Genomic DNA, 15,996 nt, shown 5'->3' with positions numbered 1-15,996 from the left:
CACCATGATGTTGTCTAGCCTTGTAATTTGATGCTTTGATTTGCTGGATCAACTAGCAGCCCCGGTGTCTGCGACTACGTAGGCAGCTATTGACACTGACATGACCGCAGTGGTGGAGAAGATGAAAAGGCTGGTGCCCTCTTGTTTTGACCAGGCATCTCACAATGGTTGGAAAGCTCATCCTCAAATCATCCATCACTCAAAGATGGAGTGTTCAAATACGTCGACCTGTGCGCTGTTGCGAGGCCCATCCGCTAATGACGATTTCCCGTCACTTGTCTCATTGAAGCAACCACTTCCCTTTGGTTAGGTTTGTCGTAAATATTTGAGCGAGTCCTTGGCTCATGCAACCCCTGACGTGTTCTCTCATCAGTAATCCTCATCAACCACCCTCTGAATCCCTGGGTTTTGAATGAGGGTAGCCCTCCTCGCCTCGTTCACCAAAACACAACCACCACGGTCAATTCCCGGTCCAATCTTGGCCTTCCTTGCCGCCATAGCCTTGAGGGTCTCTTCTGCAACAGCCCTCGGGCTGCTCTTCTCCATTCGATGTGTTTTCATGAAACTTTTTTGAGCCTGTTTCTCTACATCATCGTGGTCGGCTTTCAGTAGTGTCATTGTGTCGGCTTCCAATTCGTCTTGGACGGACTTGACCGATACGTCAGGTGTGGTCTTTCTCCCTTGTTCGTCCGAGAGGTAACGGGCTTTGTCATGGAGGAGTGTCTGAGGATCTGTGTGAGAAAGAGTTCTAGCCAAAGAATTTGACAGATGCTGTACGGAAGGATGATAAAGAAATCTTGAGAAATCAAAGGGTTTCGGTCCCGCTCTATTTTGCTTACCGATGATCTTGGTTGTTGGGCCATCCCCTAACTTAGCTGCAACTTCGTGCAAGTGTTGCTTCGCAATATGTGCGAGCCACTCTTCCGAGTTGTCAAATACTTGAGACGGACGGAGAGAGCCTTCTCCGTCATCCACGAGGTATTTGCACCTCTTCCACCAGCAGATATAACCGCCTTCTTCCTTCAGCTGCTCTGGTGTTGGCCGATGCACTTTGGAAACATGGTTTCGGAGTGTGTCAAGGTTGTGAAGGTGTCCGTGACAGCCTTTCCAGCGACATTTAAAAACAGGAAGGCTTGGCGAAGCAGGTGAAGGGATAGTGACTTCAACGTGAGAGAGCTCTTGCGCTGTCTTCTTCCTCGCTCCAGAGGTTGGGTGGACGTTTTTGGCTCCTGGAGGTCGCCCTCGTCTCTTTCCGCTCGTGTAGAATGCGCCTTCGCTCATTGTTTTCGGTTTATTTGAGGGAGTGACTTGAGTAGACGCCCATCGAGTCGGCCGTGTTCGCTCTAGGTGAGGAGATCCGTTTGAGGAAATGAGGCTTCCTCTTCGTTTCTGGGGAATCACTGGTTTCGGAGACGACTGCCGCACCTTCTTGGCCTCTGCAACTTGAGATTGTGGGAGGACACGCGGACCTCGTGAGTGTGGACTTGATTTTGAGTCTGAGCTCCCTCGCGCCGGTGGAGTGGGCGACTGGGCTGTGTGAGGTTTGGACTTGTCCCTTTGTCCTGGCGCAGGCGCAGATGCAGGTGGGTGCGAAGATGCGGGCGCAGGCGGCGGTATTCCGCGCTTTTCCGAATCCGGCAAGCGGTTCTGTGTAGTGTTCGCCTCAGATGTCGGAGGCGAGCTTTGCACCTTAGAACGGCGGTTTCCTGTTTGTCCCAGGCGATATCGAGGTGGCTCAGTCGGGACATCAGCATACGGAACTCGAGGTACCGGAGGCCCGCCAGGATCTACTGCCTCCCAGTCAAAGGTGCTCAGATCAGAATCAATATCCACGTAACTCCCAAGGAGTCCTGCCAAGTGAGCGTTAAGTGGGCGCTCAGATGGATGTCTGCCAGCCGTAATCAGAATATCTCGAGCTATTGTTTTGGCGTCATAGTACGTCTTGCCCAAAGCTTCTTCCTTGTTGACGGGTTTAGCAAGTATCCTGACCGATCGCTGTGGCAGCGGCTGGGGCACGGTCGGGGGTGGGGTTGGTGGGAATACGGTTGATGGATAATGAGGAAGCGGAATATATCTTGGTGCGTATTGGGGGTAATTGGGATCAAATCGCAGCGGCCATAGGTATCCAGGGGCCGTATATGGTAGGGGAGGCGGAGGCGGAGGCGGAGGCGGATAGGCAGGTAAGGGCTGATTGGGATACTCCTGGAATGGATTCATCGGTTCAGGTGACTGGCTCTCGGCTCGCGCTTGCTTCTTCAACATAACATAGTCCTCGTTATCACTCAATGCCGTTAGGTCGATCAACTCTGAGAAGTTGTTTTTTTGCGCCATTGCTTTTTTCGAACCGGGGACGGGCTCAGGGTTGGCTTGATAATGGTTCCTGGCAGGCTTTGGCCGTTGCATTGGTGGATTTGGAGGGGCCAAGAGGCGACTCTCGGTTCTGTAAATAGGGGGCATTGCTGCCTGAAATGCCTTGCCGGACTTCATGCCAGTTTCAGGAGCAGAAGAAGTAATTGGCAACGACGCTGGGCGCGTTACCTCTGGCTGACTGGTAGCGACAGGACCTTCGGGAACTGGTGTCGGTACCAGTGCCTGAGAAGGTGACTGTACAGCAGAAGCTGGAGGCAGTGGAGTCTTTGCTGGCCCTCTCAGCTGTGGCACGTGGTTCAAAAGTTGTCTCGCGAACTGACCTCTGTGGAATTTGAGACCTTTTTTCTCGAGCATCATACACAAGTCGGTGTAACTCGGATTCTGCTCCAGGATCCCGTGGATGTCTTTAGGGGAGATCCCTATCTCCGCATTTTCAGGGAAAGCCTTTAGGAATTTGACGGCTACTTCGGCAAGAGCATTTCGCTTGTCTTCAGGCCACATGGTCTCGCCGGTTGGCTTTCGAGGAGGGAGGCCTTGTGTAATGGGGGTTGCAGCTTTTCGCTCAGGGGCAAGGGGGACAGTCGCTTGTCCGGAACTGACGCCCGTCTCGACTGGGCTTGGATTTGCGGTGCTTTGTCCAGTAGCATCTTTCTGGGATGAAGTCCTGGCATGGTATGATGTTCTGATACGTCGTTCAGCAGGGAAGCGGCCCAAATCAGGCAGTCCTTCTGGGTTGTTCTCAACAACCACTTTGTATCCATTGAGCCTAGCTCCCGGCGGCGCGATTGAAAGAGTCTCTGGATCTGCTCCGGGGGTCAATACAGTCGGGGTTCTCTTAGATTGATGTGGAGGTGCCTGTTGCGGCGGAGGTGCCTGAAGGGGTATCGGAGTTGTTGACGGTGACGGATGGTTCTGAGTAGTTGGAGGTGCCTGCTGTGTTCTCATCTGAGGGGAGGTCGAGGGCAATGGGGCTGGTATTGACGGGGCTGATGATGTCTTTTGCATGTCGTCCCACAACTTTCGAAAGAGAGCCGGATCCCTGTTTCGAAACTCTTGCATTCTTTTCATCATTGCCTTAAGCCCAGCCGCCATGTCCGCTTCACTATCCACAGATTCCGGCTGCTTGTCAGATTGAGGTTCACTACCGCTAGGAAGGTCCTGTCGGGGTTGGGCTGCCATTCTAACCTGCTTTCTCTTTTCGTTGGCCTCTTTCATCATGGCCCAAGCTGTAGCTGCGGCAGTGGCGCCTTTTTCTCGATCCTTCGCGGAAGCCGCCGCAGATACCACTTCTTCGGCTTGCTTTTTTGCGGCGGCCTCTTCTGCTGCTTTTCGCTTTGCTTCCGCCTCTACTTGAGCTGCTGCGTCCTTGCGCCGTCTTTCGTGCTCTTTATGGAACGGATTGAACACCTGGGTAGGGTCAACGTAATTCGGCATTGACTGCAGTTCAAGAGTCTCCGAGTATTGGATTGGAGCCGGCTCCTCGGCTGAGTAGATAACAAAATTCGAGATGCTGTTCACCGGTTGAGATTGTGGCTGCGAATTTCGCTGCGGAGCGTCTTGACTCGGGCCCTGTCTATACTGGCCGTTGTTCGCGATCTGCTGGGCTTTCCGTTGATTGCTCGAGACTGCTGAATTGATACTCCCATAATTTTTCTGAGAAGTGATGGAGGACCGACGTTCCTGGGACTGCGTCTTGGTGACCTGAGGTTGAACGTACGGCGAGGCAGATCTCTGTGAAACCGGCTGACTTGTCGGGGCGAACTGGTTCATCACTGGTGAGGTTGATGGTTGTCCTCTCATTGCCGGTGATGCCTGTTGAAAGCGAGCACCGACATTCCCAACCAAAGCGGTTGCTGATCCGATCAAGGAACTTTGTGGATTTTCAGAGGAAAGATCATTCTGGTACCCGGAATTGGAAGACTGGGTGGTATCGCATGGCGATGCGCTTTGTGTTGTGACCGGGGATTGTACACGATTCACAGCAGTAGGTGGTTGGCTTAGAATTGACGCTGCAGTTGGGTGTTGCTGATGATGCCCGCGTCGCTGCAAAGCTGCGTCCTCTAGCCCTGACGCTAAATTGTTCAGACCCGAGCTATTCTGCGCCGTCATGGTTGAGGATATGGAGTTGTAATGATTGTGCCCGCGGCCGCCACCACCAACTGCCGTACCTTGCGCCGGATAATTGCCCTTCTGCGTTGGATCATCGTGGGAGCCGACCTGTGTCATCCTACTGTCCCAGGCGCCGTTGTTGTAGGTTGATCGTTGGCCCGAGCTATTCGAGTAGTTCTGCTGGGATTGATCAGACCAATCGTAGCCGGAGGAGGCATACTGCGATGGTTGACCGTTCCCCAGATAGGAAGCTTGTGTGGCATAACGATTGTTCGCGCTTGACTGTCCTGCATAATTGTAGGGGTCGTTCATGTTCATTTCTTGCGAATCGTAGGATCCTCAGTAGACTGTGAGCCGTGGATAAGACATCACAGGCCTTCAGCTGTTAGGAAATTATGGCGACCAGCCGGCCGTCTTCCGCCCATACTCTTTGTCGTCTTCTGCCTTCTAAATCCATTTATCAGTCGTGTCGGCACATCCGCGTGCGTGGAGGAGGCTGGGTTGTACCCTGTTATGAAAGAAGAGTTTGTTGACTTGAGTGCACTCAGTCCGCTGGTATCGAAACCCGTCTTAATAATGGTGAAGGTCTAACTTGCAAATGAACCAGAATTCACTCGTCGCAAAAACAAATACACGGGGCGCAGACATGGGCGCGGAGCGCAGGTGGGCACCAGAGACAAGGCTGCGGCCGCGCTGGTCGCGTCAGCCAGTCAAAGGCGAGTTGGGGGAGTATGCGGCAGCCTCGCTGAATGCTCCGCCCTAATTAATTTCTTGGCACATGCGGATTTCGCACCACTGCAAAATTCCCAAAATTCGGGAATCGCATCTAGATTGACGACCTCAGATCTCGTCCATTGTTCGACATTCCTTTTCCTCGCCAGAAATCCCCAACCATGACGAAGACGAACCATGGTGCGAGTCACCCCTCAGGGCGAAGACTGACATGATAAGAACCGACATTGACAGTTTCCTACAGGTATTGCCTCGTCGAGGCGCAAGTCTCGCAAACTCCACTTCGGTGCCCCTTCCAGCGTGCGACGAACGATCATGAGCGCTCCTCTGAGCAAGGAATTAAGAGAAAAGCATAATGTACGAATTCTCGACCCCTGCCCAAGGAATTGTCTGCATGTCTCTCCGCGAAAGTGAACTCAAGGTCTTACTTTTGCTTTGAAAAAATAAAACAGGTCCGTAGCATTCCGATCCGCAAAGACGACGAAGTCACCATCGTGCGAGGCTCCAACAAGGGGCGCGAGGGAAAAGTCATCTCTGTCTACCGATTGAAATACCTCATCCACATCGAACGTGTCTCCCGAGAGAAGTCGAACGGCCAATCCGTACCAATCGGTGTTCATCCCAGCAAGGTTGTCGTGACGAAACTCAAGCTTGACAAGGACAGGGAGAAGATTCTGGAGAGGATCGGCAAGGGAAGAGAAGCTGTCAAGTCTAAGGAGTAGGCGCAAACACACATTGGGAGAGGCTGAGAGCGTGCGCACGTTAGGGGGGCCGCTTCGCGAAGCGGATTCATGCCAATGCATGGGCTGAGGTGGGAAAAACAATTCAGACGGACTCGGAGCATTCGTCAGCGGTTTCCACGAGGATCGTTATCAACACAATGAGTTGGTAGAAACAAGGGGCGTCATACATACCCGAAAACCCGGACGTTTCATTCGTGGCTTGAATGGAAACGAAAAATCATTTCAAAGAGGAAGAGACCTCCAGGTCAAGTTCACCCGCTGGACGCAGACGTCTTCTTCTGTTCTTCCTCTTCCTCCTCCCTTTTTTATACGCAAGAGCTTTCGGCGTTCAAAAAGCCTCTCGAAACTTTTTGCCAGTATTATCTCCTTGTCTACCTCATTTCCACGTGGTTGCCCAAGGTAAACGTCTGGCGCAGATTGAAACATTTTCTTTCTCATTCTCACTTTACAAAAAGTGGGTGGAAAGGGCTCGCCGGCAGACTGTCGACAAGGACACGATTCAATGAGTCGCAGGATTTGATGGCGAGGGACAATTCCCCATAGCGCGATACACCTCGTGATTTGGATTTCTCCACTGGGTTTTGTTTTGTCGGTCTGAATTCTGTGATCAGTATTCCTTTGCTCAATTCTCTATTGCACAACCCCTCCTTCGTTCCAGAGGCTCTTAAATGAGGCAGTGGGACATTCTGTCAGACCGCCACTCTTAGTCGCTGGCGTGCCCAAGCTTTTACCGTGGCTTGCCTGGCTCGCTGGGCGGTCTTCAGACGATAATGAATAGAGCTCATTGGCCGAGTAAGGGTCTTGGCATATTTGTGGAGCCAACCCACGAATACGAGGTTTTGAGGTAGTATCCTAGTTGTACGTGAATATACTTTGAATCGGAATACATTGAGGGCCTGCTGGGCTACATAGACGACGCTCCCAGATCGCACGTTGCTGTGAGCATCCTCGCGCAACGTGTTATTACGCAGCGTCTCTCCCTTGTGATTCAGAACTGCTTCTCAATAATGCCGTTCGCAGCATTCATGGCACCGCGCTCCGTCGCGATGGGCACATCCATGCCAGTGACCTTGGAGAGATACCTGGACAGGCCCTCCTCGCCCTCCTCGTGCTCAGCATGTCCCTTGTGGATCTTCTGCAGACTGTCCCGCATCAAGAACTCGTAGTACCCCGTGGCGAAGATGGTAGCGGGGATGTTCACGAGGATGGAAATCCACGAGTAGCCGTTGTCGAAGCTGAAGGCCTCGCCGCCGAAGAAGATGGCGGCGACAATACGAGTGCCCAAATCCCTTGCCAGGTTAGTTGAGATGCTGTTTCCGGCGAAACCCCAGACCATGGCTGCGTAGACAAGACCTATCGTGAACGGTGCGGAGACGGGGCTGACGAAGGGGTTGGCGGGATCGAGACAAGCCCAGATCAAGATCCCGATATAGCTATCCACAAAGAACTCCTGGAAGAAGAGATATCCCTGATTCGACTGGTCTGGATTGGGGAACGTGCAGAATATACTGGCTACTCCGCCGTTGTAAACGGCAGTACCGTGCTCTTTGATATCGATGGCCTTGGCAGCTTGTATCTGTGGCCAGTAGCACGCCATGAGAAACAAGCCGGCGATGAACGCCCCAAAGATCTGAGAGAAAATATAGTGCGGTACTTTCTTCCAAGGGAAGCCTGGTTATTGATAAGGTGTCAGGCAAATATTCTGAATTCGAGAAGGTCGGACAAGGTCACGACGGTGGTAGAGGGAAAGCAGAAAGCTCCACTTACCTTGCCAGATAGCAAAACAAATAGTGATAGCCGGGTTAAAGTGCCCACCGCTAGTGGGTGCACAGGTGATGATCGCAAATGCGATTCCCATGGCGAACGCACAACCAATCTGGAAGAGAGACCCAAAGACCGGTATCCCGACAGCAGCCCCAACGCCATTGGTCGTAGCTAGAGTGAATGAGGCCACAGAGGCGATACCGGGAAAGACGTAGAAGAACACGCCAGTGCTAGAATCCCGGTTAGCATCGAAAATGTTATCTGGATACGGGGGCAAATCTCCAAATTAAAGCCCTTGCAGACTGGATCGAGAGCTGACGGATGAGGCTACTTACGCTTCCGCCATCATTTCCCGCAGAATTCGCGGTCTCTTGTACTCGAAATTGAGCTTTCTCTGGGAGACCGGCTTTGGGGCAACCACATGGCGAGTGATATGCCGCTGGAGAACCTCCGAAACACCGAGTTCGATGTCATGAGTATGCTGTCGTGTCATCGACTCCGGAGAGCGGTTAGCCATGGCTGAGGTGCGCCTTCGCTATGGATCGACTCTGATTAATATTCAAGAATCTGGGGATGCTGCACTCGCACAATCTGGGGGAGAGACGATCTGGGGAACCGGATTGGAACAGTAACCACAATAATTTCTCAAAACCTGGGGTGAATGGCCATAGATGTAGGCCACGACCTACAACCACGACCTTGGTCGTTGCCACGTTATTTCGTTCCACTTTGTTGATTCATAACTAGCATACTTTCCGGCCCTGCCGTTGTTGTGCATTTCGCGCTCGACAACTGCTCGGCTGGAAACCGAATCCACAAGTGGATTGGAGACAGATAGGGTCGTTCAATGACGAGGCCTGCAACGAGGGATTCGGTAGATGTGGTATCAGCAACGCATGCCTTTGGGGACAGAGCTCTCGGGTGTCATTATGAAGCAATGCAAGCGATTCGACCTGTCAGGAGAGATTTTGCGCCATGCAGGGGGTCATTGCTTGATCATAGACAAGCTTCGCAAGCACGCCACCTTTCCAGATCAGCAAGCCAATTTCCTTGATGGGGAATGGTTTTTTTTTTTTTTTTGAATGAACGAAAGAGCGCGAAGCTAGAATACGAAGAGGAAGGTAGGCTCAGGTGGCCGGAGCCGTGTTGTTTGGCATCGATGGGTATCGTTCGGCAACCCTGTCGACACCCCTGTTGAAGAGAAGCAATCACAGGCACTGCGATACCGCGAACAGCCTCGGTGGAAAAGATTGATGTGTGCGTCATCGTGTCTCCGTCAAAGCTGTGATTGAACGGAACGATCAGGGCCTGGGAGGAAGTGAGGAGCCTGGAGGGATGCATTCGGTGGAGGCGGAGATAAAGCGAACAGCGACTGTAACAATGTCATTGAACCCCATGGATCGCTGGGGTCTCCATGTGGAGAAGAACACGCTTCGATTGCGTATGATTTGAGTACGGCGTGCCACTCGACTCCACTCCAAAGGACATGGTGATGCATTGTCGTTGTGAATTACGCCGAGAACAGGTGTCGAAACGTTTCAACATGCTTTTTCTTGCGACGATACGGCACCTCTCCGGTCGAGTCCGTCCCCTTGCAGCCTCGTTTGATGGCCGAAGTTCCGAAGGCTCTGTCTTTTCTCCTGGATGTTGGTCAGTACCATTGGTAGCAATGACGGCATCGACTAATGGGAGACGCTGAGCAAAGCCTCCAAAAGGTTTAGCCTGCTCGGAGACGCTGCCAAAGCAGCCGTGCTGCCCGCGAGCGCGAGTGAATAAGCCTGCGGCGGACCGGATGCTGGGAACGCAACACACCCTTCTGCAAATTGATCCAACCTGCAGGATTTAAATGGCCAATAGTGTTATTCTCTCTGTGAGCCTAAGGCAAAATATAAATAAATTTCCCAGCGCCACCTCAGTCATTGCAGGGAGCTGGCAAGTGTCATCCGGTGGCCTCGAAAGGTTCCCACCGTGTTTTCGGAACCGAGACCTCTTGAAGACCCTCTCAGACACAAGAGAGAGCGAGTCTGTGAATTCTCTGGGGCTGTTCTTCCATAATGAAAATTCTTCGATCCGGAGAGCGGGCGTATTTCCGTTCCAGAAAGGGACCCAGAGAGGATCTGGTAGCCTCCACTCCACCGGAGGAGGCCAGTCGCCAGATGCACTCGGCCCGAGTTGTGCACAGTGCTCCTCACCATTTCTCAACCGCAGGCCTTATGTCGATTTCGTTGGTGAAGCACGTCCTGGGCTGAGTATGCAGGTACCAATACGAGTCGGCGATGGCCTCTGGCTTAATCTTTGCCTCTGGATGGTCAAACTTGTACTCCTTTGTGCGCTCAATATCAATCACACCATCAATGATGGCGTGGACCACATGGACACCCTTGGGTCCAAACTCTCTTGCCAACGATTGGGCCACGGCCCTCATTGCGAACTTCCCGGCCGCGAAGGACGCGCACAAAGCGGAGCCTTTCATAGCTGCCGTGGCAGATGTAAAAATAAGGGTAGGCGGGTATTCAGCGTTTGTGTTCTTGAGGAGGAGTGGGAGGACGGCTTGTGAGAAGTGAAACGCTCCTCGCCTGATCAGATGACAGTCACATCAGCAAGTTTTCCCTTCACCAAGCCTTGTTCACAACATACCCATTGGCTTCCCATCCACTCTCAAACTCTTCGTCCGTCAGTTCAAGAAACGGCTTCCTCACAAACCTGCCTCCCACATTGTAGATTGCGGCTGCGAGCGACGCACCCCCCATCTCTTTCTGCAGCTGCTCAAGGGCAGCCTTAACACTCTTGCCATCAGAGGTGTCAGTACTGATGCCGATCGCCTTGCCGCCAGCGGCATTAATCTCATTGACGATAGGTTCGAAGTTGGCTGGTTTCCGAGCGAGAAGGGCGACGGCATAGTTCTTTGCGAACCGACGAGCGACGGAGGCACCTCTGTCCAGGGTCAGTATTATTCTCCAAATCATTTCCTGCGTCAAGACTTACGTGCCAGGCCCAACACCGGCAACCACAGCCCAGGCTTTTGGGGATGCCATGGTAGGAGAAGTCAACCTCTGAGCCTCAATGCGAAGCCTGTTGTGGGCAGTTTGTCCGACAGCCACTGTCATGCAAATCTGCAACAAATAGAGGATGAAGGCACCGAGTGCAATTGAACCTTTGGTCCGCGGGCCGAGAAGAGCAGATCGTCGCAGACAGCGACGCGGACTCTTTTGGTCAGCCCCGTTCACTTTAAGAACTTATGGCTTTTTCTCCCAAGGTCATCCAGCCCCGCAATGATGTGCTCGCGGGTTACAAATCGATGGTATGCGTGCCCTGATAACTAATCGCAACAAGTGACAAAACAAGGCTTCCAGAACACGAGCATCAATGATCAAACTGCAAGGGCGCAGGCACTCCAGGCGTATTTACCCCGCCGCTTGCCCGCCGCCAGCCGAGCTCGCAACGGCACTAATTAGTCAGCAAACGTGTCTTTGTTCAGCCTCTCATCTTGGCACTGTTAAGGCGGCGAGGCGGCATGGCGAGATGGATCTTCCCTCCTCCAGTTTTGTTGTTGGATAATATTCGAGATCTGTCGTGCCCACAGCTCCAAGCTGCTTCCACTCCTGAAAATCATGCCTGGCACTCCTGGCACGCCTGTGTTGTTTGTTTGGGCTTCTCCCGTGGCTGTTCAACCGCTGATGGCTTGTACTGCTCCAGAGCCAGGTCCTTGGCCATTTCCCTGGTTAAGACATCGTCACTCACGCCAGGCCTGATCACGAACTTCTCAGCCTGAGTTGATGCCAGCTCTCCCCGATATCGAAAGGAGTTTTTCCATAATCCACGAACATGGATTTTCATCTGCACTTCCATGTCGAAGGGTTTCATGCCATGTTCAGCGATGGTGACGAGCCGGATTGCGTCGGGTACCGTGGATTCCCCCCCGTCGTCGCCGCCGCCATCGTCCAGAACCCATCTGTGCGACCTTCCTAAACTGCCCCTAGCATGTTGCACCGTACTACCTCGAACCCTCCAGCAAACCTTTCCATCTTGGATGAATTGCTTACCATCTTCAACTGAGCAGATTTTCATCAGTGTTTGTCCGTCGGCACCCATTTCAGGGGCAAATACGCGGCCGTCTATGACAAGACAGCCGTTTCCCAGCCCCCACAAGTCATGCGGTTCAACGACTTGGCTCGCCTCCAACTCGCTCTGCGAACCGCGGGGCTCGTCCTTGTAAGTGATTTCGATCTCTGCGTGGTCGACAGAAGTCCCTTTCGGGCCGATGAGGGAAAGGTCCAATGCAATCAAAGTCGCCGATCGGGTCTTGGTGTCATGTAATATCTTGCCGTGACGTATTGTGGAAAACGCCCCGTCGATTGGGGTTTCTCCGGCAGTGCTTGTTGACCCTGCCATACATTCTGTTATTGTGGCTATTTTAGGAGGACGGGAGAACACCAGCTCTCCGCTCTGCGTACAGGTGAGTCGAAAGCGCTCATCCTCTTTCGATGCGCGTACGAGCTCCACAAATTCTCGGAGCGTTGACAGGACTTGGTGTTCCTTGGCCACCGAAGTCGTGAGCAAATCGCGCAGGACGCCGTCCAGAATCCTCAGCTCCTCGCGGACCGCGTCAGTAGACGGACTGGTTCCGAGCTTGTCTTTGTCTGTACCCATTCTCGAAAATTTGCGAAGAGCATCGCTAAGAACCCTGAACCTTTTCCAAGCGGTATCGGCAGAGGGCGACCTTGTGTGGGTAGTTTTCGTCGTCGAGGGGGTGGCTCTAGCTCTTTCAGCCGGAGGGTGTTGTAGACCCTGATGGAGAGCTTCGATTTTGTCGACGAAATCCAGGTTTGCAATCTTGAGCGTTCGAGGCGGCACCACCGGGCAGCGCTTTGGCATTGAATCCAGGGACTGATGCGTGAGCTCGCACAAGGCTTTCAGCGCGTTCCAGACGGCCTGGTAAAAATCTATGTGCGGAACATCACCGCAATGCTTGCTCATGTAATGCTCAAAGAGGCTCATCATGGCACCCTTGACGTGGGGATCGACATGGCATTTGTCGCACTCTTTCTCTTGTCCTTGTGTGATGTAGCGGTAGCTCAACGCTGTCGAGAAGGATGAGCCTCCTTCCGCCGGGCTGGTGAAGGAGCTCGAATCCACCGACGGAGTTCCTTTGACTGTCATCGTGAGATAAGCGAATATTGCAATCTTCAATTTCTAGGGTTAGGGGTCAAGGGCATGCCTAACTTACGAGCGTCGTTGGCGGTTGCGAGGCTTATAGCTAGCTTGATACGAGGCTGATGATGATCACGCGCCAGCCTCTTCGGGGATCACACCACCGCCACTGGATGCTTGTCCCTAGTAGACCCCGACCATATGATATTTGTGCGCCCAGAGCATTGGTCATGGTGATCAAGGGATTCGACTCGACTCTGAGAGACCGACGGAGAACATCCTCGACTTGTCGTGTTTGGTCTTGACAAGTATGGCACATGCGGGACAGTCAATTACAAGTACATCTGTTGATTACAAGTACTTGGTACATCCTATCACCATCATAAACATGTGACTAGAAGAATATAACAAGTACAAGTACTTGGTAGAAGGCAAAAAAGCAAGTACCTCAAAATAACCTCCCACCTTGAGCGTCCAATCACCATGGCGTGACCCTCAGACCACATATTGGCTGGTTAACCACCTTGAACAAATTAGATGGCCGGCCTCCTAGCTTAGTTAGAAATTGTCTTTTTGTTTCTGTTGGTTCTCGAAAGCTGCTCCGCTTCTAATTGTCTCCCCTTCGACCTCGCTTACAGCTTTCAGACCCAATAACCGCCTTTTCGATCTGAATATTGAAGGTACGGAGTCAGCACTTTTGGGATATCGAGGGCCTTTTGTGCCCGCCAAGTTATCTTTCTCCAGGAGATATGCACTTTAATTTAAAGGACTCAGGGTCCTTCTTCCATCCATTATACTTCACGTAGCCCTTGCTTTTGCTTCTCGCATTGCTACAGTTCGAGGGGCTCCCAGTCCTCTTCACAATACTATATCTCAAGACGACGCCCATATTCGACGAACCCTGGTGCGCAGGCAGGATCAACGAGTGTGACTTATGGGCTTCTCTGGAGAACCGCTTCTTTAAAGTGGACATGATCGCCATCCCATCGATATTGTCTGGTGTCCTCTTCCGCTAGATGTTGCTGGAAAGGGTTCCCAGGACGAGACAACCCCGCGACGAATTGTGGTTTTAGGATGGAGTAGGGGTGCAGGCTCTTCAGCATCCAGGTCCATAGTCCAGACAATGAGACACCAACTTGGGCTTGGTCAGTGATGGTTTATCGACTGCGACCGTGGTGCGCATCATGGTGCGCCTCCCACTGGACCTTACTTCTCTGGGAGTGGATATGAGGTGTGGATTGTCAGTACTACTTCTTCCTGATATCGATGGGCGACGCCATCAACTCTCTCACTCCGAACAGCCGAGACAGGCAATTGGTAAGGGCATACAAACTTACATTCTAATATCATTTCCGGCCAAATCTTGATTACTCTTCAAGAATATTATCACATACTACTATTGGTGTCTATGCCCATTGCCTAGTTACCTTGATTGGAAGTTCGGCAAATTTGCCCCATCTTCCCCCGCGCATCGCGACTGCAACTTGTCCGCGATCATGGAGATCCCTTGCTTTGCAACATTTTCGGTTTGCATAGTCTGATCACAATTGCCAGGTCATACGTTTACCTAGTTTGACCATCGCTCGTCCTCTGTTCTACAGCAGGATGGAAAGTTCACGCAGCGGCTCTTCAAACTACGCGCCTCCGCCCGCACTTACAGCGGTCTCCTGGGTCTCGGTCGGTATCGCGGCCCTCGCCTCACTGTGGATCACATATGACATTATCTACCATAGACGATGGAAGCACATGATGGCTATTATGTGAGTTGTGTTGCTCGACTGGCTTTGTCTATAAACCGCTGCTTCCTGCTCGGGGTCGCTGTCTCATACTCCTTTCCGAAGGATTCCGGTCTACATAATCAACGCACTCTATCTATGGCCGATTACCGTTTGGACATATATTCAGTTCGGGCGACAGGGTATGGGAACACAGTCAATTGATGAAGCAGAGACCATAGAAGAAGATCCTCTCTTACACTCGCTGTCTCAACCGGACCACACTGAGGATGACGCCACTGGGGAACAATACCCAAGCGGGGGTCAGATGGCGCTTGACCATCATGACGCTGACGGCGCTGTTGCGGAGAGCAGCCATCAAAGCCATGGTGTAGGGCATGACGGAGAGGCAGACCAACACAACAAGCACCAACACCACTCGCACATGCATGCAGACCTCCCCATGTTCGCAACCGTCACCATCGCAACCTGCCATTGTGGCGCTGGCTGTGTCCTCGGCGACCTGGTAGGGGAATGGCTGATTTCCTCCCTTGAAATGACAATCGGTGGAAGGATGCTCTATGCTGCGTTTGTCGTGGGTGAGCCATACCCCTATCCCAAGTTAGAGGAGTACTAGCCTTCGGCAGAGCCAGCTGACATGTATACCTTTATTTTAGACTTTGTATTCGCTCTTGCCTTTGGGATTGTCTTCCAGTACTTCTCCATCGCACCCATGGCCGGCGATTATGGCTGGCGCACTGTTGTCCGCGCTGCCAAGGCCGACTTCTTGTCACTGACTTTCTTCGAAATCGGCCTTTTTGGCTGGATGGCCGTCTTTGATCTCTTGATCTTCGACCAGCAGCTGGGGATGGATACTGCAGCTTACTGGTTCATGATGCAAGTAAGTCATCGACTAGTCTATAACATCGACCCGCGGAAAAGACGTCGTCCTGATACGTTGTCATCTAGGTAGGAATGTTTTTCGGACACTGGACTGGATTTCCTATCAATTGGTGGTTGATCAAAGAAGGAATCAAAGAGCCCTGTGCTTGATTGAGGTCCCCTCTATCCACCAAAGGGCCAGAGGCACATTGCCCCAAGGCATGGCGTGGGGCTTATCGCTGCAGTGAACCCGAGTCAAGCGCTGCAGGGGAGGATCTTTCTATACCTAACACAATCCCCCAAGCTTCATGTCGTTTGAACCACCAAGAAGATCCGGCTTTGCCAAAAGCTCATTTGAAGCGCGCTAGCCTCCCCGGTCCCCTCACAATCGTGACACGCATCATGTTCCGCTGTGATGGTCTTCCTGTTTTTCGGCCATTGATCTATTGCCGCCTGAACCTCCAAAGCAGCCCAAGAACAGACTATTATGCGGGGCCATTCTCTGGCCAGAGAGAGCGGTCGACATATAA

General features: G+C 52.4%; 6 protein-coding genes across 6 annotated transcripts; 2 read left to right on the top strand and 4 right to left on the bottom strand.

The window, feature by feature from the left end:
* Positions 1 to 369: 369 nt before the first annotated feature.
* Positions 370 to 4,791, bottom strand: Z519_11802 (uncharacterized protein; the record flags this gene model as incomplete). Its single annotated transcript, XM_016769512.1, has 2 exons — positions 370 to 731; positions 840 to 4,791. The coding sequence occupies 2 exons, from the start codon at positions 4,789 to 4,791 to the stop codon at positions 370 to 372; spliced, it is 4,314 nt and encodes a 1,437-aa protein (XP_016614148.1).
* Positions 4,792 to 5,372: 581 nt separating this feature from the next.
* On the top strand, positions 5,373 to 5,933 carry Z519_11801 (ribosomal protein L24; the record flags this gene model as incomplete). The annotated part of the gene is made up of 3 exons (XM_016769511.1): positions 5,373 to 5,391; positions 5,456 to 5,568; positions 5,664 to 5,933. The coding sequence occupies 3 exons, from the start codon at positions 5,373 to 5,375 to the stop codon at positions 5,931 to 5,933; spliced, it is 402 nt and encodes a 133-aa protein (XP_016614147.1).
* Positions 5,934 to 6,942: 1,009 nt separating this feature from the next.
* Positions 6,943 to 8,235, bottom strand: Z519_11800 (uncharacterized protein; the record flags this gene model as incomplete). The annotated part of the gene is made up of 3 exons (XM_016769510.1): positions 6,943 to 7,625; positions 7,722 to 7,948; positions 8,054 to 8,235. 3 exons carry the CDS (start codon positions 8,233 to 8,235, stop codon positions 6,943 to 6,945), a joined length of 1,092 nt encoding a protein of 363 aa, XP_016614146.1.
* Positions 8,236 to 9,906: 1,671 nt separating this feature from the next.
* On the bottom strand, positions 9,907 to 10,753 carry Z519_11799 (uncharacterized protein; the record flags this gene model as incomplete). The annotated part of the gene is made up of 3 exons (XM_016769509.1): positions 9,907 to 10,294; positions 10,356 to 10,652; positions 10,704 to 10,753. 3 exons carry the CDS (start codon positions 10,751 to 10,753, stop codon positions 9,907 to 9,909), a joined length of 735 nt encoding a protein of 244 aa, XP_016614145.1.
* A 574-nt stretch (positions 10,754 to 11,327) lies between these two features.
* Z519_11798 (uncharacterized protein) lies at positions 11,328 to 12,878 on the bottom strand (the record flags this gene model as incomplete). Its single annotated transcript, XM_016769508.1, has 1 exon — positions 11,328 to 12,878. The coding sequence occupies one exon, from the start codon at positions 12,876 to 12,878 to the stop codon at positions 11,328 to 11,330; it is 1,551 nt and encodes a 516-aa protein (XP_016614144.1).
* A 1,596-nt stretch (positions 12,879 to 14,474) lies between these two features.
* On the top strand, positions 14,475 to 15,637 carry Z519_11797 (uncharacterized protein; the record flags this gene model as incomplete). Its single annotated transcript, XM_016769507.1, has 4 exons — positions 14,475 to 14,629; positions 14,711 to 15,183; positions 15,262 to 15,485; positions 15,554 to 15,637. 4 exons carry the CDS (start codon positions 14,475 to 14,477, stop codon positions 15,635 to 15,637), a joined length of 936 nt encoding a protein of 311 aa, XP_016614143.1.
* Positions 15,638 to 15,996: the final 359 nt, after the last annotated feature.

This window comes from Cladophialophora bantiana (assembly GCF_000835475.1).
Source record: "Cladophialophora bantiana CBS 173.52 unplaced genomic scaffold supercont1.24, whole genome shotgun sequence".
Classification (NCBI taxonomy): Eukaryota; Fungi; Ascomycota; class Eurotiomycetes; order Chaetothyriales; family Herpotrichiellaceae; genus Cladophialophora; species Cladophialophora bantiana.
Note: the sequence above shows the minus strand (reverse complement) of the source record. Positions and strands in the feature narration are given on the sequence as shown.